This window comes from Phyllostomus discolor, chromosome 4, assembly GCF_004126475.2.
Source record: "Phyllostomus discolor isolate MPI-MPIP mPhyDis1 chromosome 4, mPhyDis1.pri.v3, whole genome shotgun sequence".
Classification (NCBI taxonomy): Eukaryota; Metazoa; Chordata; class Mammalia; order Chiroptera; family Phyllostomidae; genus Phyllostomus; species Phyllostomus discolor.
Window position 1 is genome coordinate 172,194,201 of NC_040906.2, and position 23,268 is coordinate 172,217,468.

At 36.8% G+C, this 23,268-nt stretch overlaps 1 protein-coding gene across 1 annotated transcript in view; it reads right to left on the minus strand.

Annotated features, from left to right (window-relative positions):
- The window catches only part of FRK (fyn related Src family tyrosine kinase), a 91,713-nt gene that overhangs the window by 11,913 nt on the left and 56,532 nt on the right, over positions 1 to 23,268 (minus strand). The window contains exons 3-4 of the mRNA XM_028510235.2: positions 6,491 to 6,654; positions 4,375 to 4,543 (exon numbers count right to left, since the gene is read on the minus strand). Of these exons, the coding sequence (XP_028366036.1) occupies positions 4,375 to 4,543; positions 6,491 to 6,654 (333 nt within the window). The remainder of the gene's footprint in view (positions 1 to 4,374; positions 4,544 to 6,490; positions 6,655 to 23,268) is intronic.

The window sequence follows — 23,268 nt, forward strand, 5'->3', positions numbered from 1 at the left end:
TGCTGTTGAGGCATTCCTGTCCTTAGAACAGCCAGGTAGGAATCACTGAGATTGTTTCCTGCGTCTCAGTAAAGTAAGAACATTGGTGCCACAAATCTTCAGATTTATCAAAGAAGAGAATCAGTTCATCCAGGGCAACATAATAATTGATGTGTTGGTGCATCGGGGTGTGCAGTTTATGTGTTATGACCTGTAGGTGAAGAAAGGTCAGTTCAGGTCCATATGAAAAACAAACAAAAAAGAAAAGACTGATAGTCTAATTGATAAACAAGGCAGGCATCTTAAGAACACAAAAAGAAAACACTATTAACTTGAATGCTGGAGGACCCTGAATGTTTAATTACTGCATCCAGAGCTTTTGGGTCAGGATGCAGGGAAGACTGATGGTTGCCCTGTCCTTGGTACCCACTGTGGGAACAGCTGTATAACAATCCCAAGCAATGACATTCAGCCATATTTATGTTTTCAGTACTGTAGGGACATACAGTGCAGACCAAGTAGAAAACGTTCAATGGCCACCCCCAAACTTGGTGTTTTTCCACCAATGTTTTATGTTTAACTTGAAACATAAGTTAATTAAACTTATTAAACATAAATTTTGAAGCAATATTCAAAATTTTCTCCTGTATTAATATTTCCACAGTCAGGGTCCTAATAGTTTCATCAAACAATAAGGGAGACAGTATTGGGACCTACTCTAAAGACTCATCTACGATACAATTAAATTGCATTTAAATGGTTTAACTCTGACTCACCATGCAAAGTGCCTAGTAATTAACATCAAATAAAATCTGGGAGGTGGAAGGGTACCTGGAGTTTACATTTCATCAGTAATTTTTAAATTTTTAATTTCTCATGGGATATGATATGTCAGAGGTATTACTGTGATTGAAGAAATACTATAATTTTACATTTCTGTATTCACGATGGATAGTGCAAATATTTCCACTGATGCTCAGAAAGACTATTCCATTCCTCATCCTCTAGTGTTGAAGACTTCACAACTGATATGTCAACCCAGGCATGAGGGTAAGCTTTGACACTCTAAGGTAACGCTCTGGCTTGTTTACTAATGTGACATTAGGAAGAGTTACACGTGACCTGCAGATCATTGCACATACACAATTTGGGTGCAATCTATCCTCTAACAGGCCCTTTGAGAGTCTAGAATTTCAGATCCCAGGCTCAATAAAACTCCATATTCTGAACAAATCCTGGTTTGCTGTGTGATTTTTTGCAAGTTATCAAACATCTCTGAACTTCAGTTTCTCCATCTCTAAAACATGGCTAATGGTCTCACTGGCATCATAAAATGATTATCAGGATAATAGCAATGACTTGACCATATTAGTAATATTATTAATATGCATATCTGGGCTAAACCAAACTAATTGATGGCATATATTTTTTTCACAGCCTGAGGAGGGGAAGGGACAAGGGTTTAAAAAAGGAAGATAAGGAGAAATGGCCTATTCTTTTTTCCGTCACATTTTGCTAAGCTTCCTCAATTTCATCCCCATCATTGATTGGTTTGCTCTGTATAATCAAATGGTACTCAAATCCTAAATCATAGTGGCAAAATGGAGCTGAATATAAAAGAGGCACGCAAACCATAGCAAAGGACTTTATTCTTAGTTGTTACAACTAGTTTGGCCTATGGTCAAATATGAACATAGTGGGATCCTCCTCATCCCCCAAAAATAATCTTATTCATGAAGCTTCCAGTGATACCAGAAATTATGCTCACCACTCGGACAATTTATACATATATGCAATATGTTTCTATGTCGATGCCTCAGGGGGGATATCAGATTCATGGAATGAAGGACATTGAAATCATTTCCAAATCAGACTGTTCATAGTAGTTGAAACCACAATATGCTGGGAACTTACTTCTGCAGGTGAAGGCTGGCTACACTGGTTATAGCTGACCAAGCTGCACAGCAAAAGAGACCAAATCTCAACTCTGCTTGTAATGCAACATTAAATATTAATTTCTGCCTGTCAAAGCTACCGTGGGAGTTGATTTCAGGCTCGTCTTTATTGTATGGTAGTCTGCTAAGCAATAAATAGCTGCTAAGATTGATTAATGGCCCCAGTGAAGTGAGGACATTTAACCAATCACCAAAGCTGTTTGCTGCTATTACACAGTAAATCAATAATAATTATTCCTGTTGGAGAGAAAGCTATTATGGCACATTTTTAATATAAGAAATCTGATTTTTTTTGTTCTTTCTTGACCTCCAGAAGGCAGTCCTTGGAGAGCAATGTTAGGATGGATAGCTAGCTGCTTCTCTTTTGGAGAAGAATTAGATTGGACATTAAAGTTTAGTGTCAGTTGTCAACAAGATTAGGAATCAAACACATAAACACACACTGACTGCAGAAATCTCAGGTGCTGGAACAAATCGTCCTCACCTGGGGTACTCACATGGCATCTAGCCACTTAAAAGTGCTTCTCCATTGTTTCATGTGGCAGATGTAAGTGCTGAGACTGGACTCCTGTACTAGCGAACTTGGACATCAGCAGACATCTGTCATCAGCCTATTGAAGCTAGTATTGATTAAGAACTCACTGCACATATTTGATATAAATTTACTCAATTTGTCCTAATAAAATCCTATAAAGTAGGAACTAATATAATTTCCACTCTCAGATGAGGAGATTCAAAAAGGTTCATAAACTGTCCAAAGTCATAGAGGGCTGAGTCATGTTAGGACCCTGGTTTATCCTGCACCAAACTTTATGCTTTCAACTACTATACCAGAGGGTCCCAAAATTACTCAGCTCATGACACACTCACTGTCTCAGTAACTTTTTTCAAGATGCCCCTTAGCCAAGAGGAATGTCTAACAGTGAGTGCTATTGATTATTTGATTAAATTCAAACAATTTAAGAAGTATTTGTGTCCCTACAAAAATAATTTTTTAAATTTTATTCTTAACTACAATTAATCACTAAAGGGATATGTGCATGTGCTGGGGCTACACAATTTCTCAGGTCTTGGAAGCAGAGAGAACACTGCTACCTACATTTCCTGGTCCACAATGATTTCTGTGTGGCCCTTGCATTTGATCATAGCAACCACCAAAAACCTGGTTCACAAAGATATGATGTTGGCAAAAGGACTATAACATGATCTAATGCTAAAGCTACAAATTACTTTACAATGTAGCAGTTTGTGCAGTATTTGAGGTGCTTACTTCAAAGCTTTATATATCCTGTGATACCCTGTAAATTCAATGTGTTGTTCCAGTGTGCCCTGCAACACAGTTTGGGAACCGTGGTATATACTAGACTGCTGGCCTGCAGCACCAGGTGCTCAAGAGCTGTTATGTGGTAGCTTTCTAAACTTCTAATAATTCTGGATTAGGTGAATCATGGAGGTCCCCAGAGCATTCTATTCTACCTTCTGGTTATCATTCTTGCCTATGCTTTTAGAAGTAGATATGGGGATACTACAGTAACATTGCACTTTCATGGAATGTGGTTTCCTTGGGGTGTGATGCAATAATAGTAGATGTGAGTTCAAATTCATACTCTGCCTTTTACTGACTCTGTAATAATAATAGTTATTGTTATTATTATCATAAGAGTTTTGATTGGCCATGTACTATGATTCAGACACTGTGTAAAACATTTCCACTAATGACCTAATTTAATCTTCATAACAACCCTGCTAGGTTGGTCTAACCTCTATTAACTCTATTTTGCAAATGATAAAACTGAGATATATAGTAGTTTAAAATTTACTCAAGATTATATGACTAGTAAATCTTAAGAAAGTTACTTAATCTCTCTAAATTTCCTATCTCACCTTTAAAATGGAGGAAATAATGTCTGGTTGAATAACTACTGATTTTAGTATATGTTTAATTTTTGCTACAGGAAGAAAGAAGATAGAAGAAAAGACAACTCTTACATTTTCAAATAGGAGGTCTTTTAGATGGACCACTTTGCCTTTGACCATACACAATTAGTTTGCAATAAAATAGTCATTCCATGAATTAACTCCAGGATTCCGCTGATTTTTTTAGAAACATTTTCAGTAAGTGAGTATTTTTTTAATGAAATCTAGGGGGAAAGGGGGAAGAAGGACACTGGAAGTTTGGATCCTAACCCTAGAGAAGAGATGCTATATTCAAATCTTACACTGGGGATGTGTTAAGACCTACTTTACCCTGGAAGCATGCTCTTGCCCTTGCACGCTAAAGCCTTGGCCTTAGGCTGTAAAGCCGGGGCAAGAGAGCAATTGCAACACTTGTTTGGTGCCTGAATTGGCTGTCCTGTGACCTCTTGGACACACACAGCAGAAAGTTGAAATTAGAAAAATCAACATATACTATTAGCCTTTGACGCTCTCATTTTGGTACCTGGTTTTAATGTTTTCACTGCCACTGGGGTAGTGTTGTTCCATAGGCCTTCCCACACTTCACCAAACTGGCCGGATCCTAATCGCTTCAGAAGCTGCACAGAGTTGCGATCTATCTCCCACTGGTCCACGGTCTTATATGACAAGTCAAAAGGGCTTGGGACTTGTATCTGTGTCACAGAACAATAAGAATACTTGTAAGAAATAAGATTTAACAATTTTTGAATGGAAATAGTAGTCTATATACTTTTCTAAAATGACATCATTTCTAAAAACAAAATATTATAAATTTTAGTTGTAATTACTTAAAAATGAAAAGCAGTTACAGCAGAATCTGTATAATTACTTTGTCAAGTTGCTCTCCCCCCATGTCCTGCTAACTCAGGTACCTGCTGTCCATCTGTCCTACCCCACACTCAGTCCCTCCTTCACACAGGTCTGGCATGACTTCTCTCTGCCTCTTTGCCTAGCTAAATCCTCCCAATTTTAAGGCCAAATTGAAGTTTCCACCTCATTCATAATCACTTCCTAAAATCTTTGGCTTATAACATTTACTTTATGTGTCACATATTTTTTGCACAATTACATTTTTTCTTTTTTGAAATTCACTTAATTGTTCATTAATTCATTTACTTCTCCATTTAATAAATAAATATTTCAAGAACAAACTAGGTTCCATTCTGTTACCAAAAAGGCAAGGCCACTGCTCTCCTAGAGTTCATAGTCTAGTTTACCATCTACCATTAAAATGTACCTTATTTTTGGACTATAAGATGCACCCCCCCCCCCCCAGTTTAGTAGGAAAAGGAGGGGTGTGACTTATAGTCCGAATATAGCTTACCTGGCTCACTGTGGCACCAGGGGGGGAGGCGGTGGTGGAGTAGGGTAACAGGTTATTAAATATTTTACCACATTTTTTACTTCAAAAATTTTTTCCTAATTTCCTCCTCTAAAACCTAGGTGCATCTTATAGTCCTAAAAATACAGTATCTTGTCTCCTCTACCAAGTCATCAGCTTCTACAGCAGAGAAGGTTGCCTATGCTTCTTTATAAACCTTTCCCCACTGAATTTAACAATATTGGTTAAACTGAGTAGGATGTAGGCTTGGTATATAAGCTTTGTATAAAAAAAAATAAAAGATAAGCTATATCTTTTTAAGCTATGTCTTAACATGAGCTTAGATACTCTTGTGGGGTCATTTCTGTACTAACATGTACATTCTTATAACAAAATTGCCTATTAACTTGGCAGAATTTAACGCAATATATTCTATAAGTACTGGGTAAAATTCCTCAGCTTCTACTTGTCCATAAAATTCTGATCAGGTGTTACCATGAAGCTTCCATCAGTCCCCCAAGTGCAAACCACAGTGCTGGCTGTCCTGCTACTGTATGTGAGACCTGGACTCAGAAGGATCTGAGGGCTTGCTCCACTATAGTATGTGACCAATATGTAACTTTAAATACATTTAGGTAAAACAAGCAAACAACTAAATAATGATGGATGTGGATGGATACAGTCTAAAAATGTTGTCTTCTCCCACCAAACAGGCCAGGTCAAAAGATGAGACTATTAGAACAGTTAGTTAAATGATGTCTATATGCAGACAACTCAACCAGATAATTAATTGAATAATTTCATATAATATTCTTGAGTACAGATCTAATTAAGATTATATTCTGGCATGTTTTTCCTCCCTCCATATCATTAAGTGCTCCAATGGCAGGGTACCATATTAATTTTTTAGTGCAAAGGATAAATATTTTCTGCCTTCAGTGACTGTCTTACATTAAGAGTTAGCAAACTTTTTCTGAAAAGAATGAGATAGTAAGTATTTTAGGCTTTGTGGGCCATACAGCCTCTACTACAACTACTAAACTCTGCTATTATAGTAGAAAAACAAAGACAACTTGTAAATAAATAAGCCTATGTTCCAATAAAACTTACAGTAAGTGTGGGACAGTATTGGCACATGGACCATAGTCTGCCTATCCCTGCCTTAGGTAATCAAAGACTTTTTTTTTCCTGAACTGACATATCACATAAAAAATATCCAATATCTGAAAGGAAAACGTTAACTTCAAAAATAAATGAACACAACTTGAAAGTATTTCACCTTTAAGCATGGTTTTCCCAGCTTGACACACAGGCCATCGCTTGTCTTGGTGTAGTGGCTCACAAACTCATTCAGTGTTGAAAAGGTTCTTCTCCGAATGAGGAAAAAGCCCCCTTCATCCAGTCTTCTGATTCTGTAGTGCTTCACAGTGCTTCCGTCTAAAACTGGAGCCCAACATAAGTCCTGTTAATAAACTTCTTGCCAAAGCCATGAAGATTTTCTTACTTTGTGGTGATAGTTTCAATACATGGAATATAATTTTCACAAATTCTATTTATTTCTCAGAAAATAAATCTCTCTAGAATTGAAGTAATTCTATTTATTTGTTTCAGAAAAGTCTTCATGAAATTTACAAAGGACATATAGCAGAATAGAAAAAAGTTATGACATCATAATTTAAATAAAATACAAGATAAAAATAAAACAGGGACATTAGCACTAAAAAACTATGCATTGAGGTATAGTACATTTGACTAAAACAAGTTATAATATTGATTTTATTACTCTATCAATGCAAAGCAGAAACGTCAGTTTCTGAAAGCACAATGTTTATAAGATAAAAATCCTAAAAGGTATTTAGAAAAAGTTCAATTCTTCTTGACCACACCAAGACACATTATAATTAAAATGCCAATGGTTAAAGGCAAGGGAACTAAATGAAAAAAGTAAAGATTAAATTTTAAGAAAAAAATTTTTAAAGAGAGAATTTTAAAAGAAGCAAGAGAAAAGCAGATAATAACCTACAAAGGGGTTCACATAAGAATGTCAGCTGATTTCTCAAAAGAAACTTTGCAGGCAAGAAGGGATTGGCAAGAAGTATTCAAAGTGATGAAAAGCAAGGACCTACAACATAGATTACTCTGTCCAGAAAAGCTATTGTTTAGAATGGAAAGACAGATAAAGTGTTTCCCAGACAAGATAAAGCTAAAGGAGTTCATCATCACCAAGCCCTTCTTATATGAAATATTAAAGGGACTTATTTAAGAAAAAGAAGATCAAAACTACGAATATTAAAATGCCAATAAATACAAAACTATCAATAATTGCATCTAAAAACCCAACAGAACAGAAACAAAATCACAGATATGGAGATCATTGGGATGGTGCCCAGTGGGGAGGGGGTGTGAGAGAATGGAAGAAAATGTTAAGGGATTAAGAAGTACACATTGGTAGGTACAGAATAGGTAGGGGGATGTTAAGAGCAAGTACAGGAAATGAAGAAGCCAGAGAACTTATACGCATGACCCATGGACATGAACAAAGGAGGAGAGATAGCCGGAGGGAGTGGGGGAAATGTTGATGGAGAAGGACAAACAGGGAAAAATTGGGACAACTGAAATAACATAATCAATAAAAATAATGTGGAAGGAGGATAAGGAAAGGGTGAAGGAACAAAATGGAATGATCATAGCCAAGCTACCAAAATTACTTTAATCAGAATGGGCTGAAACATAAGAAATAGACATTATTTCACTTTAACGAGCTCAAGGACTTAAACATTTGAAACTTTCAGTTTGAACATCAGTATATACGTACTGTAAATACATATGTATATCTATATGTACATAGATATATGTATCTATGTATCTATGTATCTATGTACATACATATAAATACACACACACTCTTTCTAGTCCTGTTCAAGTATCCAGGCTGCCTGACATCTGCAAGGTCACCATCTCAGACCAGTGCAGAAGTTAAGAATGCAGGACTGATTTTTCTCAAGAATGTACTTTTTACTAGTAAAAAACTCTCACTTTTTCTTCAGAACACTATCTTAAGACCCTTGAATAAACTTTGTCATTTAATTCTGGAAGGAGGGGAGGAAAGGAAAGGGAAGGTAAGGGAAGGGATGGGAAGGGAGAGGAGGGGCGGGGAGAGGAGGGGAGGGCGAGGAGGAGGGTGCAGCGGGAGTAACAGAGAGCGCACTAGATAAAGCCAATCGATACTTCCATAAAACCCTCCGCCTCACCTCCCGCAAGCCCGACCGCCCTCACCTCCCGCCCTCCCGCAAGCAACTCAAGAAAGAAAAGAAAAGGAAAAGAAAAGAAAGAACAATTCAAGTCTTCTTGATACAAAGAACAGGAAGAATTTTCCCCCGTGAAATCCTATAACATAGACAGTAAAATAGACTAAACAGTGTCCTCCGTAGTATTTTACAAAGACATAAGAAATTCTGCAGGGCCATTCATTACACTCTCTCTCTCAGTGCAGGCTGATAACAGAACGTCCTAGAACATTTCAATAAAAGGAGCACCACAGGGCCTAAAATGATGGAGTCAATGTGTACACTTTTCCAGCAGTTTTGCTTAATCCAAGCATACATCCTATAGCATCTAGAGGAATAGACTGCTTGCTGTTTTTAAGTCTCCCGACTTGTAGTAGATATACTGTTGCTTTTGTTTTCCACTAACCATTTTCCTCCTCTCTCCTGATAATGACACCCCAATATTTCTTGAAGAATTATTGCTCCTCCAAGAGTATATGGTTCAGAGGGACCTGGTACCAACCCTGAGCCATGGAAGGCAGTCAGGGCCAAGAAGACTGAATTCTAGGACTTGGAGAGCTCTAGAAATACAGGAAGAAATGTGTTACTGTGTTGTTTTGGTTTTATTCTGTCTAACTTCTCAGAGTTTGGAGCTACTAGAAAATGTCTTGCATTTCAGGGAAAGAAAGACAAAGGTTGCCTAAGAAAAAAGGCTGCTCAGTGGAATAACAGCGTCTTGACAGAAAAAACAAAGCTTAACCCCTGGAGCCAGCCAAGTCTGTTTTGTCAGCTACAAGAGCCAATTAATTACATTTTTCACTTTAAACTTGTTTAAATAGGGGGTTTTTTGCACTTGCATTCAAAATATTTACTGAAGCTGCTCATACCTACTCTTTCACTTAACAAACATATTGACAAGTACTGAGCAGCATTTATCTGGAATGCAGATAGTCTGAATTCCTTGCTAAATAGGGAAACTTATGCTTCAACAATCAGTTATGTTGGAGCAATGCGCTCATGAAAGGAAAGAAACTGAAAAGACATCTCAATTCCAGCAGAGAGGTTTACTAAGGACATGCCAGTGTCTAGGATGAAACTTTTCCCCAAAAAATCATTGGTGTACACCAGAATACCTATGATAAAAAAAGACAATATCAAGTGTTGACAAGCAAGTAGAATAACTAGTATACACTCTCTCTACAGAGCTGATGAAAACTGTAATTTTTACAACCCCTTTGGAAAACTACTTTGTCAAAGAATATAATAAACAGAAATGTACAATATATTCACCAAAATACATATATAAGAAAGCTTTTAGTGGCATTTTTATAAGGCCTAAATGTGGAAAAGATCTACATATCCATCAACTATAGAATGGACCAATAAATTGTTCTATATGTGTCCAGTGGAATACTATAAAGATTTGTAAATAAAAAAAAACTATGAATACACACAATAACATGAATGAATTCCACAAACACAAATTATGGTTCCATTATTTACAGATGTAAAAACAAGAAAACTACTGACATTAAGAGTTGGACTAGTATGTTGGTAACATTCTGTTTCTTGACTGCGTTCAGGTTACATGAGTATATTCGCTTTTTGAATATATAAACTTTCATAAGTTGTACACTTTTATTATGTGTGCCATACATCAACTTTTAAAACATAAAAATTGGTTTTCCTTAGGGAAGATAGAAGTGGAGAATATTATGCTAAGTGAAATAAGCCAGTTGGTGAAAGACAAATACCATATGATCTCACTTATAAGAAGAATCTAATGAACAAAATAAACTAACGGGCATAACAGAACCAGAGATATGGAAACATGGGACAGACTCACAGCAGCCAGAAGAGGTGGGGGATAATAGTGGAAAGAAGGGGAAAGTTCTAGTCCAAGAACAGGTATGAATGACCATGGACATGGACAATGATGTGGGAGTAGGGGAGGGGCAGGGCAGAGGAGGACCAAAGGGGAAAAAAATTGGGACAACTGTAATATGTAACAATTTTTGAAAAGAAAAAAAAATGGTTGTTTAGTTCACAGACAAATGGAAAATATTCTCACAAAAAAAAGATAAATATGTGATGTAAAGAATGTGTTACTTAACTCAATGGCAGAATCCTTTTGCCATATATACATATACCAAATCATATTGTACACTTTAATTGTATTATAATTTTGTCAATTATACCTCACTGAAACTGAAAAAACATCTTGTTATCCAGATATAGAAAAATATTTTACTTTCAGGTTTTTTATATTAAAATACAGAAGGCAAGACTATATTTAGCCCCTCCAATATCAATATAAGATCCTTAAATTACAATTTTTTAGGTATGTGGAACACATCCTTGCGCTCTCTGATTTGTCGAGTTAGCATTCCCACTGGCTATGACTGCAGGACAGTGTTAACTGGCCTGTACAATCATTACCAAATAAAAGGGTTTTCTTATGATATAGAGCTAAGTTCTTAACAGATTCCCATATATGGATTAAAAGGCTAGCAAAATATCAACAAAAGCTCTAAACAATATTAGCCCCAGTTCATTGCTCCACAAAGTAATAAAATATTAGAAGTAGAAAGGTAATTAAATATAAAGTATATCTGCAGTTTATATAAATTATTGCCCTGAAAATTCAATCTTTGTTATTTATCAAAAAGAAAAATACACAAATTATGGCTGAGATGTCTAGCTAGCCAATAGGTCTACAATTGGAAATGATGAAAAGTAATAAAAAAAAATCCCCACATATAAACAAGATGAACAATGTCTGGTTCCAAATGGACTACATAGAAATGAAACATAAACTTAGGAATTCCTTTTAGGCACCACAAAAGCCCTAATGATGTCCAAGCTACAGACCAAAGTCTATGGATGACTGAAGGGTTGAAGGACTCCTTGGGATTTTCTTCATAAGAAATGTGAGTCGCAATGATTGATACTGATTATAAAGAAAGCCTAAATAAATATTTGCCAACTATTTGCAGACAAAGGCTTAAACTCTCAGTTGCAAAAACCAGTACTGTGTAATACATCTAGGGTTGTCAAGCACAATAAAAGTAATTGTGTTTAATTGAAAAAGATAAAGATGAGGAGAAAGGAGTGCCAGCTTACAATTTAACTAGTATATGACCAAAACTTTGCAATCACACCGAGCCTCCATTCCTTCCTCATTAAAATAAAAGAGCAAGCTATCAGAAATCTTCGTATTTCCAAATGTTTCCACCTTAGTGTTCCAACATTTCTAATGGCCATTGCTTGCCCTCCCTACAATCCCATTTCTCTTCTAGCCCTTTCACAGTACTTCATTCTCCCCCCAGAACCTTGAACACCACTAGAAAGCTTTTCCTATGAATCTGCTAGTAACCAACCCCTTCCTTCCAGTCTCAGTTTCAATCCTCAGAACCAGTCTTCCCCACCCGCCTTATGGAATATACCCTGCCCTGCCCCTGTTTAATGGTGCTTACATTTTTATAATATCCTGTGATGCTGTTTATCTCATTAGAGATAGCTCCATGTAGAGCAAAGTTTCCGCTGTCTTAGTGCAGTACCTGTCTAGCGCCTGGCACAGAGTAACGACTAACATAAACATCTGCTAGATGAATGAACAATGTCACTAACTCTTGGATTTTCAGGGAAAAATATAAGCTTCTGGAATGTCAGCTTAAATTAAATAGGTAATTATACAAATACTTTCAGGACAAGACTTCCTGGAATTTTATTTTTTAAAGGGAGAAAAACAAACTTAGCCTGAGGACATAAATACTATTTGAGTATCGTTGTTCATGTTTATGTCCAATTTATTTCTTTTTTGCAACATAACACTGAAATAACTGCTCCATCTCTTGCTAACATCAAGGGTATTTTTATGTGGTTCATTAAAGTTTTCAATCTAAACAAGATTAAAAGATATATATTTAAAAATTAGATCACAGAGGCTATATCAAGGAAATTTAATACATTATAGTCAGGGTGAAGGCAGTATTAATATTGTATTCTTAAATAATCAAATCAAAAATATATGATTAATTTATAAAAGGGGTTTTAATTTGCTAGTAGTGAGTCCACACATTTGCATTGACATTCCGAATAAAGATTGAATTCAGAGGGTCTCAGAACTAGGAAGAAATAAATTTTCTATTCCTTTTCTGGGTCACTGTAATCTTTAATATTGAACCAAATCTACTTCAAGTTCTATACACCAGAAGTGATAGATAATACTTGTGTCATTCTTATTGAGAATTACTGTGAGTTCAAATTAGTTAAGCATTTCAGTAGTTCAACTGCAAAAATACATAAGGCTAACTATAAAATATAATGGAGTCATCCATCAAAAAACTCAGTATCATGATTGAATGGACTGAGCTGAAAGGGCAGGCATCCTGAGTTTACATCTTGACTCTCATTTATGCTGTTTGGCCTAGGGAAAAACGTTTCACCCATCAAGCGATTAATCTACCAGAACATGTCCGAAAATTAGGATATATTGCAGAGATGTAGGTAAGCATGTATGAGGAATACAATAAAGGTTTGTTAAATATTGAAAGAATTCATCTATTTCTGCTCATAAACATCTATAGGAATGCTGATACAAGTCACCTGATTATTTGGTCAGCTTCACATCCAGAGTAAATGATTCCAGGGAATTCAAGTGACATCAATGGAACCTTGCAATTTCAGTGCTATTTGGAGGCCCAAGTGTTTTTCAAGCAGTCAATGGCTACCATAGAAACCCAACTTTCTCCTAGTGGCAAGATCTTATTTTACGCTGTCTCTCATGGTAGAAACAGGTTCGTCTGCTGCTGCACGAAGGAGTGCTGTGAGATTTCATCACACTATGGTTTCAGAGTCCTGTCCCCACTCTACCACACCACTGACATGTTATTTGGAACATATTAAATCATTATGAGATCCATGATATTCCAAAGTTGGGTTTTTTAAAAGGCAGAACTTCCAGAAATTAAATTTTGAGTACAATCAATAAAGTTAGAGTGTGTGTCTGGAGCACACAAAGACAACCTACTACACTCAAAGAAAAATATCAGTGTAACAAGGAGTTTGACATTTTATAGATAAACAAATGGTTGACTGAGCTGGTTTTCATTTTTCAACTGTTCCTCTGGCACCATTTGGGCACAAGCTTATTCCTACTGACTGATCATAATCTGTTTCCATACTGAGTGAAACAATAAGACTTAGATGATTGAGCAAAAGATTGAAAATCGAGAACTCACTGCCCTAATCTTATTCTGCCAGTGATTTGTTCTTTGACCTTAGGCAAGGAATTCCATTTCAGTTTCCTTATCTAGAGAATGAGAATAATGATCTTATCTATATACCCCCACAGGGATAGTTTGAGTGTCATTATTCTCCAAGGATGATGGATATATCTAGATGTCCAATGTGTGAGCACTATATTAGAATATCAGTATTATCAAACAGCATTATCAGCAAAGGAGAGCCACTTCCAAAGTAAAATTTTCCACTCTTTGAACAATAATGGCTGCATAACATAGTGACAACCAGACATATGAAGTGAAGAAATTGCTGTTAATTCTGTGTGAGAGAATTCCTGCATTTGTAAACTCCTATGTATTTGGTTTCTCTGTGGAAGCTTTGTTTGTATTTTTAAAACCTATTACAAAAATAATCATGATAACTCCTCCCAAGCCATTGCCTCAGAAATTATGTTAAAGTGGGTCTACACCAACATGTAAATAACATTTCATGAATTATTATATTGTATCTACCATTCAAATGAAATTCAGGACACACACGTTTCAAACTGCATTTTGTTCTACAGCAAATAGAACAGGATGCCAGTATGTAGTTTGGAAAGAAGAAAGTACATCTGTCTTAAAATATTCAAGTCTATCAGGTAGAAGAGTTGTCCTCTCCTTTTCTGGGAGGAAAAAAATCCACTGAAACCAAAGGGAACAAACAGAACTCTTTTTTATGCATACAACTCAAATAGTGAGTCCCCTAACGCTCCTGCCAACCCACTAGGCGTATTCAGTATGCTGTGGACATCGGTCAGTGAGTTTGACTGTTAAAATGGTAGGCTGAGTTAAGTGAAGACCTATTAAAAGAATGTCCATGTCAAGTGACTCAAAAAACTTACTTAGCTCTTTGAGGAAACATCTGATAGCTCTCCTATCCTGAGGTCATCCAGGATCATCACTGATCTAGGAGACCAGCTGAGATCCCTTTATAGTCAAAGACGACATAATCAAACTCTACACACAGAAACAGACTACCTCTTTCATATATGATGTAGCATAGAAATCATGCTACATGTGTTTCAACCATGTGTTTTTCCATACAGTAATGATATTTTTAGGAAAATGTTAGTCTTATCCCCAAGACCCCTATGGTCTATTGGGGTTGCCTAACCTGTGGCCCACAGGCCACATGAAGCCCAGGGTGACTTTGAATGCAGTGGCAATACAAAATCATAATTTTTCTTAACACATCATGAGATTTTTTGTGTGGTATCATGTTGCAATGTATTTAATGTGTGGGCCAGGACAGCTCTTCTTCTTCCAGCATGGCCCAGAGATGCCAAAAGGTTGGATACCCCTAGGAAGCATTATAAAAGTAGACCAATACCCTATGAAAGCTGGCTCTTAAATTTTCAGAATAGAATTTCAACTTTATTGTTTACATACGATATCTAAAGATGAATATATCTTTAATTCACAATACATAACTGCGAATCCGTATTTTGTCAGATAATTCAGTTTAAAAATGTCTACCACAGCATCACATGAAAGTGGCCTCTGCAGCAGGATATTACAGAGCGAGTCCCTGAGAAACAACTTGACTCTCTATTCCTTGAAGGACTCTAACTTCTCACTCAGTGTTAGATTTGTGATAAATCACCAGGAATTTACATACTCGGATTATATTAGCTCAGTTTCCTACGGAAAATCTTCTACTAGGTTATGATTTACTGAGACATGAGCGCCAGTGCTACATTTCAAAATATAGCCCATTTCCTTGAGCTATATTACCCCCAAGGAAATATTCCAAATATTTGCATGCATTTATTTAGTTATTTCCCTGCTTGGCTCCAAAAAATCCAGAGACTTGCATAAATTATGAACTTTTTTTTTAATTTAAATAAGTGGATGAAGGCAATAGGACAAAAAGGAAAGAGAGGACAATGGTCCAGGAATGAGGCTGGTGCACTTTATGTGAGGTATTCTTTAGCTTCAATTCATGTCCGGTAGGTGGGGGCCAAAGATTTGGCTCTCTACATTTTTGGAGCTCATAGCCAAAAGGGAAAAAAAATCAGTTACCTGATTCCCTGAAGAAAAATATTAGCAAACTGTTACTCAAAACAAAAGCAGAAACAGAAACAAACAAAAAAGAAAACACTATTCCTGGTATTGAACTGAGAAAGAAATTTCTCACATAGGTCCTCAGAAAGAAAACAGAAAATGCGGTGAGCAATATCATCATCAACATTCTTGATAGTAACCACACCAACACACTTCTAAGGGCTGGTTCTTATAATGCCCCTTAATGTGGGCTCTTTTCCAACATAAAATTCAATAAAAGCATTTGTATGGGAAGCTAAACAAAGTTCATCTAGGAAAAGCTGTGTGTATAAAGGTGTTTACTGCAGCATTTGTATAGTATTAAGTGGCTGTTATATTGTAGTAAATCTGAAAATAGAGTTAAAAATATAATCATTAAAACCATAGAGTAACAAGAAAAAAACATACTGTGAAATAAGTGAAATAAGTGGAATACAAAATGAAGAGGAGAATGTGATTGTAAACATGAGGGCACATCTGGCAGCTCATACGTCCTGGGGTCATTTACCATTAAAGGAAACCAGCTGTGAGCTTCCTTATAAAAACAATAATTGCATAAGGACAAAGATGATTAAATTTGCCAACATGAAAACAGTTGTGTTACATTGGCAGATCTGTGAGTATTTTACTGTTTCCAACCAAATGTGATGAAAGTACAGTGACTTTAAAATAAGAACATGTACATAATACTTCCAGCTTTCTTACAGAGGCTATATGAGGATTAAATACCTGAGACAATGTCCACACTATCTGTTATGATACTTGATAGTGTCTATATAAAGACACACATGAACCGATATCTCTTTGAACTTCATGCTTGAAATCAGAATGCATGTCTTCTTACACAAGCCAGTTAGAAGCACTGTTTGCCTTTTTGCCTTATCTGCCTGAGATCCCCCCAGATAACCTGACTTCTAAACTGTGACAATTATCTCCCCTTACAGGCTCAGCAAGATCTATTTCTCTGTTCTTTTTCACCGGTTTTGTCTTTTTGTTGTTGTTGTTTAGCTTTATTTCATATTGTTTCAGCACTCTAAGCCAACCTGAAACCTTTTGTAGAAGTAAACACATGCACCAAAGAAATAATAACTAACCAAGCAGCATGACCCAACTGCTCAACACGATAAAGAATTTCCAGTGAAATTAACTATGCAGCAATGGAGTAGACTCAGGTTTCTGTTCACGTGCAGTTTGACACTCTTCCTAGGAGCTTCAAATTTTAAAAAAAATTCCCCAGAAATAGCAATATTAGGCTAAACAGCCTTTGCAAATTCTACTATCTTGACAAATCAAGAAAAAGATACAGAAAATAGAATGTGATATGGGAACAACCAGAAAGTTAGAAATAATTTAGTCTAAATCTTTCTTCCACTGATGAGAAAAACGAAGCCTGGAAGCCAGAAGGAACTGGCAGGGGTTTGCAGGGCTGGAACCCGCATCTAGCCACCGAGGGTATCATGGGAATGTCAGTAAGAACAGTAGAAACCTTTAGCCATTTATGTTCTCTTTTCTGTTTTTTAAAGAAAACAATAATTTGCTAATTTCTTGGTAGACATCTTAGACCTCAAAGCTTTCTGAATGCCATTTTCCCCCTCCATCTAAAAATCCTCTCCAAATTCTCAGGAAGTCTTCCTTAAATTCCTCTCCTCCCCACCCAGTTTCAGTGAATAGCAGATGTGTTAAACAGAGTGAACAAGAAAGTCACTGAGCAATGTAATGCGTGGTGATTAAAATACCTTGGAAGCAATCTTTATCTTCCTATGAAAATACAAGGGAGTTTTTGTGTAGAAGGTAATTTTTTTTCCTAGCTGAACATCGTCTCCTACATTTTTTTATTGTTATTACACATGCAAGACATCTATCTATTGGTAATTTGCTTATTATTCATTTACATTTCCAAAAGCAGGCAGCTCTCATTCTTGGAAATTTCTTCATATTGAGTGAAGACCCATGATATAAGGTACACTCCTGCTTTCTATTTCAGACAAGCATTAGATGAAGGGTATGCAAGGCAGGCTCTGTCTGTTTAGAATTAGTTTCATTTGTTATAGCTCAGTGCAAACACAGTTCAGGTCATGTTCAGGTAAACACATCACATAAAGACAAACCATCCCCGAGGCCCAGCCTATCCTTAGAAGGCTGGCCAACCGTCTTCCTAATAACTCCTATTATTAGTTCAGGGGTGAACCAGGTGAACAACTGTGAATACTCAGCAAGATCCATCACCACTCCCAGAAAAAAAAAAACAGTTCAAAGCACATGCTCCAGTGCAAAATGGGCCAACACCTCTAACTTTCTTTACAAAAGGTAGCTCTGTTTATGCAATAATAATAAAAACAGTTGGATTTTTATTGAGCCCCTGCCTTTAGCAAACACTGTGCTAAGTGCCTTTTTATGTAGTATTTTCTTTAATCCTCATAACAACCCTATGGGATATGGATATTATTTTCATCATTTTACAGAGGAGAAACTAAAGTGTGTAGAGAGATTAAGTCATTTGTCCCTGGATACAAAGCAGGTAAATATTAGTGCCATGATTCAAACCCAGGCAATGAGACTCTGAATCCCACACTCTAAATCCCTCCACCCAATGGCTCCCTCTAAAGCCACACAGCAAATAGGTTTAGGTAGCTCTCAGAAGGCACCGATCACAGCTCTGGAAGCAGGTCAACTTACTGCTATTATTTCATAATAAAATGATGATAAGTAGCAGATCAAGTCTGTTTCTGCAACTAATATCTTTTAAAAGATAACAGGCTGAACATTTTCTCCCTGAAATATTTGGCTGCATCTAATAACTCCACCTGTCTTTTTACTACTTCTCAGGCTACTCTCTTCCTCCGCTCCATCCACATCAGTTCTGCCCTGGGAAATCATACAATCTCTCACAACTGTTACTGGTTGTATTACAGACATTTAGCTTCCGGTGACTGTTGTGAATGTGGGATGACTCCCCAGTCTCTCTGCAACGTGGCCTTCACTCTGGCCTTCTACCTCCCTGCAGGCACCTACCTCAAAGGGACCAAGTCAAAATGTTAATTCATATTATTTTATGCCCCAAGATTCCTCTCAGCTTAAATACTCTATCCCGGTGAGTAACACTGCTTTCCTGAAACCCAGACAGAAAAGCCAGAGAGTTGGGGATCTCCATCAGTTCCCCTCTCTTCCTGACATCTCATTTCTGACTAAGCACAGGCCCTACCTTGTGTACTCCCACTGTCACCTCCTTGTGGAGGGACCCCTAAGTTTCTCTCTCCTGGACTACTGCAGTAAGCTCATACGCTGCTTCCCCTGTCTCTACATCACATCCACCTTCCACGGTCATCAGAGTAATCTTTTAAGATATAGATTGGAACTCATTATTCTGTTTAAAGTTCTTCCATTGCCTAGAGTTCAGATGCCTTAACAGAGATGTCTGTGGCACCTATCCTCATGGTATAAATGCTCATCTGTAATTTCTTGCTGATCCCTGTTTCTGCAACTGGCACAAACTGTTAGCACCAACTGAAATGCCATTCTGTGCACATATTCTATAGTCAAGGCCCAGCTCACGCATCTCCTCCTCAGCGTCTCCTTGTTTAAGCAACGGCAGTGCACTTGGTCCTGCGTATCCCACTGTACACCACCTTCTGTTACTGAATTCATTCCACAGTGTTTCTCCTATATATTTACATGTGCTGTGCCGCTCCTATTGGATTTTGAGCTCTTTGTTTGAATTTATTTATACAAGATGTGAGGTCAATAACCCATTTTCTCTTAGCCATAGCCATGGCTTCCGATAGGTAGAACATCGTTCCCCATCCCACTGACTTAAGATGTGGCTATGTGACTTGCTTTGAAGTGGGGGCAAGCACAGCATATGGCACAACTTAGAAGAGCCTTAAATAGTCTGAATAGTTTGATCTTCCCCAGCCTCCCATCTTCTGCTCTCTACCATGCGAGTTTCATACCTGGGACAGAAGCAGCTCCTTCGGCCTGAGTCCTAGAAGGAAAGATTCATGGAGCTGAACTGAGGCCTGCTACCCTGATCTGGACAGTCCCAGCCGAGCATAACCAACAAATAGCCCTCAGTTAACATGAGTAAACCACCAAGATTTAGGAGCAAAAACTAAAAAATAGAGGACATTCTAAAGAAACCAGCATTACTTCTGAATAATATTTAAACAATGCCCAAAGCTCCAATTTTGAAGCTAGCTATAGTCATACCTAGTTGTGTTACCTTGGATGAGTAATGTATCCTATCTGGCCTTCAATTCCTTCCATTATGAAATGAGTGCTTTGAATAAATGTTGCAGTCATCACAATATTCAAATGTGATAGAGAAAAATTACAATTTCTACTTTAGGAAAGAGAATAACTAAGACAGCAACTTCACCATTCAGATAAAACCTGAAAATTCTCCTGACTCACCATTGTGACAAAGGTGCATGCATGGAAATGCAGTGTTATACAGAGAGTAACATGCTTGACACTTGGAATTCTGCTCTGTTCATTGGTCATTCCTCCCACCCCGATAGAAATTCCATTAATGTGCCTAATTCTCATTTTTGCAACCTAAATTACCGAAACAAACAAAACAAAATGCTGAAACTACACCACAAATTTCAAAGAGAAAAGAAGAAAACCAGCGTCTTCTTCCTTCCATTGCACAAAGCAATTATTATAGTTTGAAGGTCTCTTTGTTATGCCATGACACCAAGCTAGGATCATGAAACAAAATCCCTAAAGGTTCATTATTGCCCAGGCTTGAATGCTAATGACAATAGCAAACAATTATATTGCTTGCGTTGTTGGCAATGTTCTAGTACTTTTCTACTTTTTATGTATTATTAACTCATCTAACCTAAAAATGCCATCAAGAGGTAGACACTATTTTTAATCTCCATTTTGCAGAAGAGAACACTGAGATGCAAGTGGCTAAATGATTTGCACAAAGCCACACAGATAGTAAGAGGAAGAATCCTAACCCAAGCCAACAGGCTGCAGTTTATTATCTATTATAAACTGCCGTATCATTCATGGGGGAACCCAACTGAAGCTCAACTTGCCTCATCCTTCCAACCTACATAATCTTAGCATAAAATTCTGCTTCCAGATTTCTTTCAAATTTTTCATGTAAGAAAGCAACCCCACTTCTACTCCAACACATTATTATTCTACATAAAAAAAACAAAATGTTTCCTTTGCTTTCAACTATTTGCTTACTCTTTTTAAAAAACACAGTAACACAACAAATAGATATCTTTCCTATGTGGGTGTGTCTTTTTTATTTAGTTGGAACTTCCCCTCCACTGTCACCTAGAATGGACATTTCATGCGGGCAGAAATTGTCTTGTTTGCCATTGTACCCCAGCATTCTCAATACTAACTACATATTGTAGGCATCAAATAAATATATGATGAATGAACAAAAAAATGACTGAATGAATAAGTCACAAGTTCTTTAAGGCTTGGGTCATTATTTTGTTCAGGATCAGATATAAAAATATAAAGAAAATTATGCCTACTGAAATTACATGAAAATAAGAATATAATTTTTTCTTTTTTCTTTTTTGCTTTTATGCTTTTGCCTCCTCCATATTTTACTTCTAGCAAAACTCTTTTAAAAGCATCTGAAGGTGATGAGGAGATGTCTCTACAGAGAGAGGGAATTTAAGGAAGTCCCTACTCAGCTGAAACAAATAGGAAAATAAATTTAGTCTGCACCACCCATAGGCTTTTAAGACAACAGACAACAAAATATTTTCTCAGATTGTACCTGTGCCATCGTGTCTAATAACTTAATGCAAAGCGTGTTTCTAAAGTGCATCCGAAATGACTTCATGATTGATGCGATGCTGATAGTTATAAAGTATCTAATATGCATATATCACTTTAAATAATAGTTTAAAATTAGAGATACTGACTTATTAAATTTGAACTGTATTTATTTCATTCACTTTTTACATAATAAACACACTTGATGTAACTGTCACCACATAGAAACTATATACCTAAATCATTAAGAAAATTTAAATCTTGGTCAATTTTTTGACATTAATAAAGTAAAATTACTGCCAGTTGTGGTATTTTCATTTGTAGAACAAGTTGCTAGAGATATTTTAAAATTATAAACGTGTTTTCAACTAAAAATCAGATATTCTTCCCTTTCCCATAAATTAATGGGTCGTGAAAACTGAAAACAAAACAAGGACCTCCTGCATTGTTTACATGGTGGCATGTTACTTCCTGTCGTGCCACAAGAGACGGAAAGCCCTCCAGTGGCCAGAAGCTGTAAAGAGTAGGGAGCAGAAAGCTGAAGCCAGCAGGTGTTTTGGTTTTAAAATAAAGGTACAGATATGCGGCATTCACCATTTAAACCATGCCCATCTTTGTACAAACACCATATAAAATGTGCTACTTAGGCTTAATTTTACAGTATTTTTTAAAGATTATATTTCTTTTTTAGAAAGGGGAAGGAAGGGAGAAAGAGAAGGAGAAAAACATCAACTTGTGGTTGCCTCCCATACGCCCCCCACTGGGGACCTGGCCCACAACCCAGGCATGTGCCCTGACTGGGAATTGAACCAGCGACCCCTTGGGTCTCAAGCCAGCACTCAACCCACTGAGCCACATCAGGCAGGGCATTTTACAGTATTTTTTTCAATAACACATTTTTCCACTTAGAATAACAAAAAGAAATTGCTTAGGTAGTTTAAGAATGAGGCAGCCTTGAGATGAAAACATGTATTTATTATTTCCCTGCAATATAAACTGGACTAAACTGTGCAGGCCAGTGACAAGGAGGAGGAATTGGAAGGCCTGTGGGTCACCGACTTTCATATCCAGGGCAAATCTTGTTCAGTCAAAAACTCAGCCCCATGCTGTCTCAAATGTTCTTCCTTTCTCACTTTGCCTCCTTCTGTCTTCCATTGCTCCTCTCTTTTTTTAACCCTATCCTTTCTTTTTCCAGTTTGAAATTATTAAATTTATGTTAACTGGACTCAAAATCTAGAGAGACCTGAGGTCAGATGTCAGCTCTGTCACTGTCTTGCTATTCTAAAATATAATATAACCCATACTGAATTTATCAAGATCACAGTTATAGTATTTCCAATCTAGTGCCCTGTTAGTTATTCAAGCATATTAGTGGAAATGGATGAACAATTTACAGATCTCCATTCTATTTGTTAAAGGGTTCCAAAGTACATCACAGAAAAGAATTCCTCATTTTTAATCTGAGGAGCATCGTCTGCTTTTTTGAAGTAAAAATGGTTCTTAAGAATAAGCATTATCTGAGCAGAAAAGTACATTTCATTCACACCATTTCCCATTTATTCTTACTCATTATTAGTTATAGAGTTGGCTGTGCTCTCATTATCCTGTGATGCCTTCCCTTATTAATCTCTCACAGAAAATAATTGTTTTTTTTATTTGGGTCCTTAAAGCACTTTGCATTTGGTGTTTTGTATGTATAATAA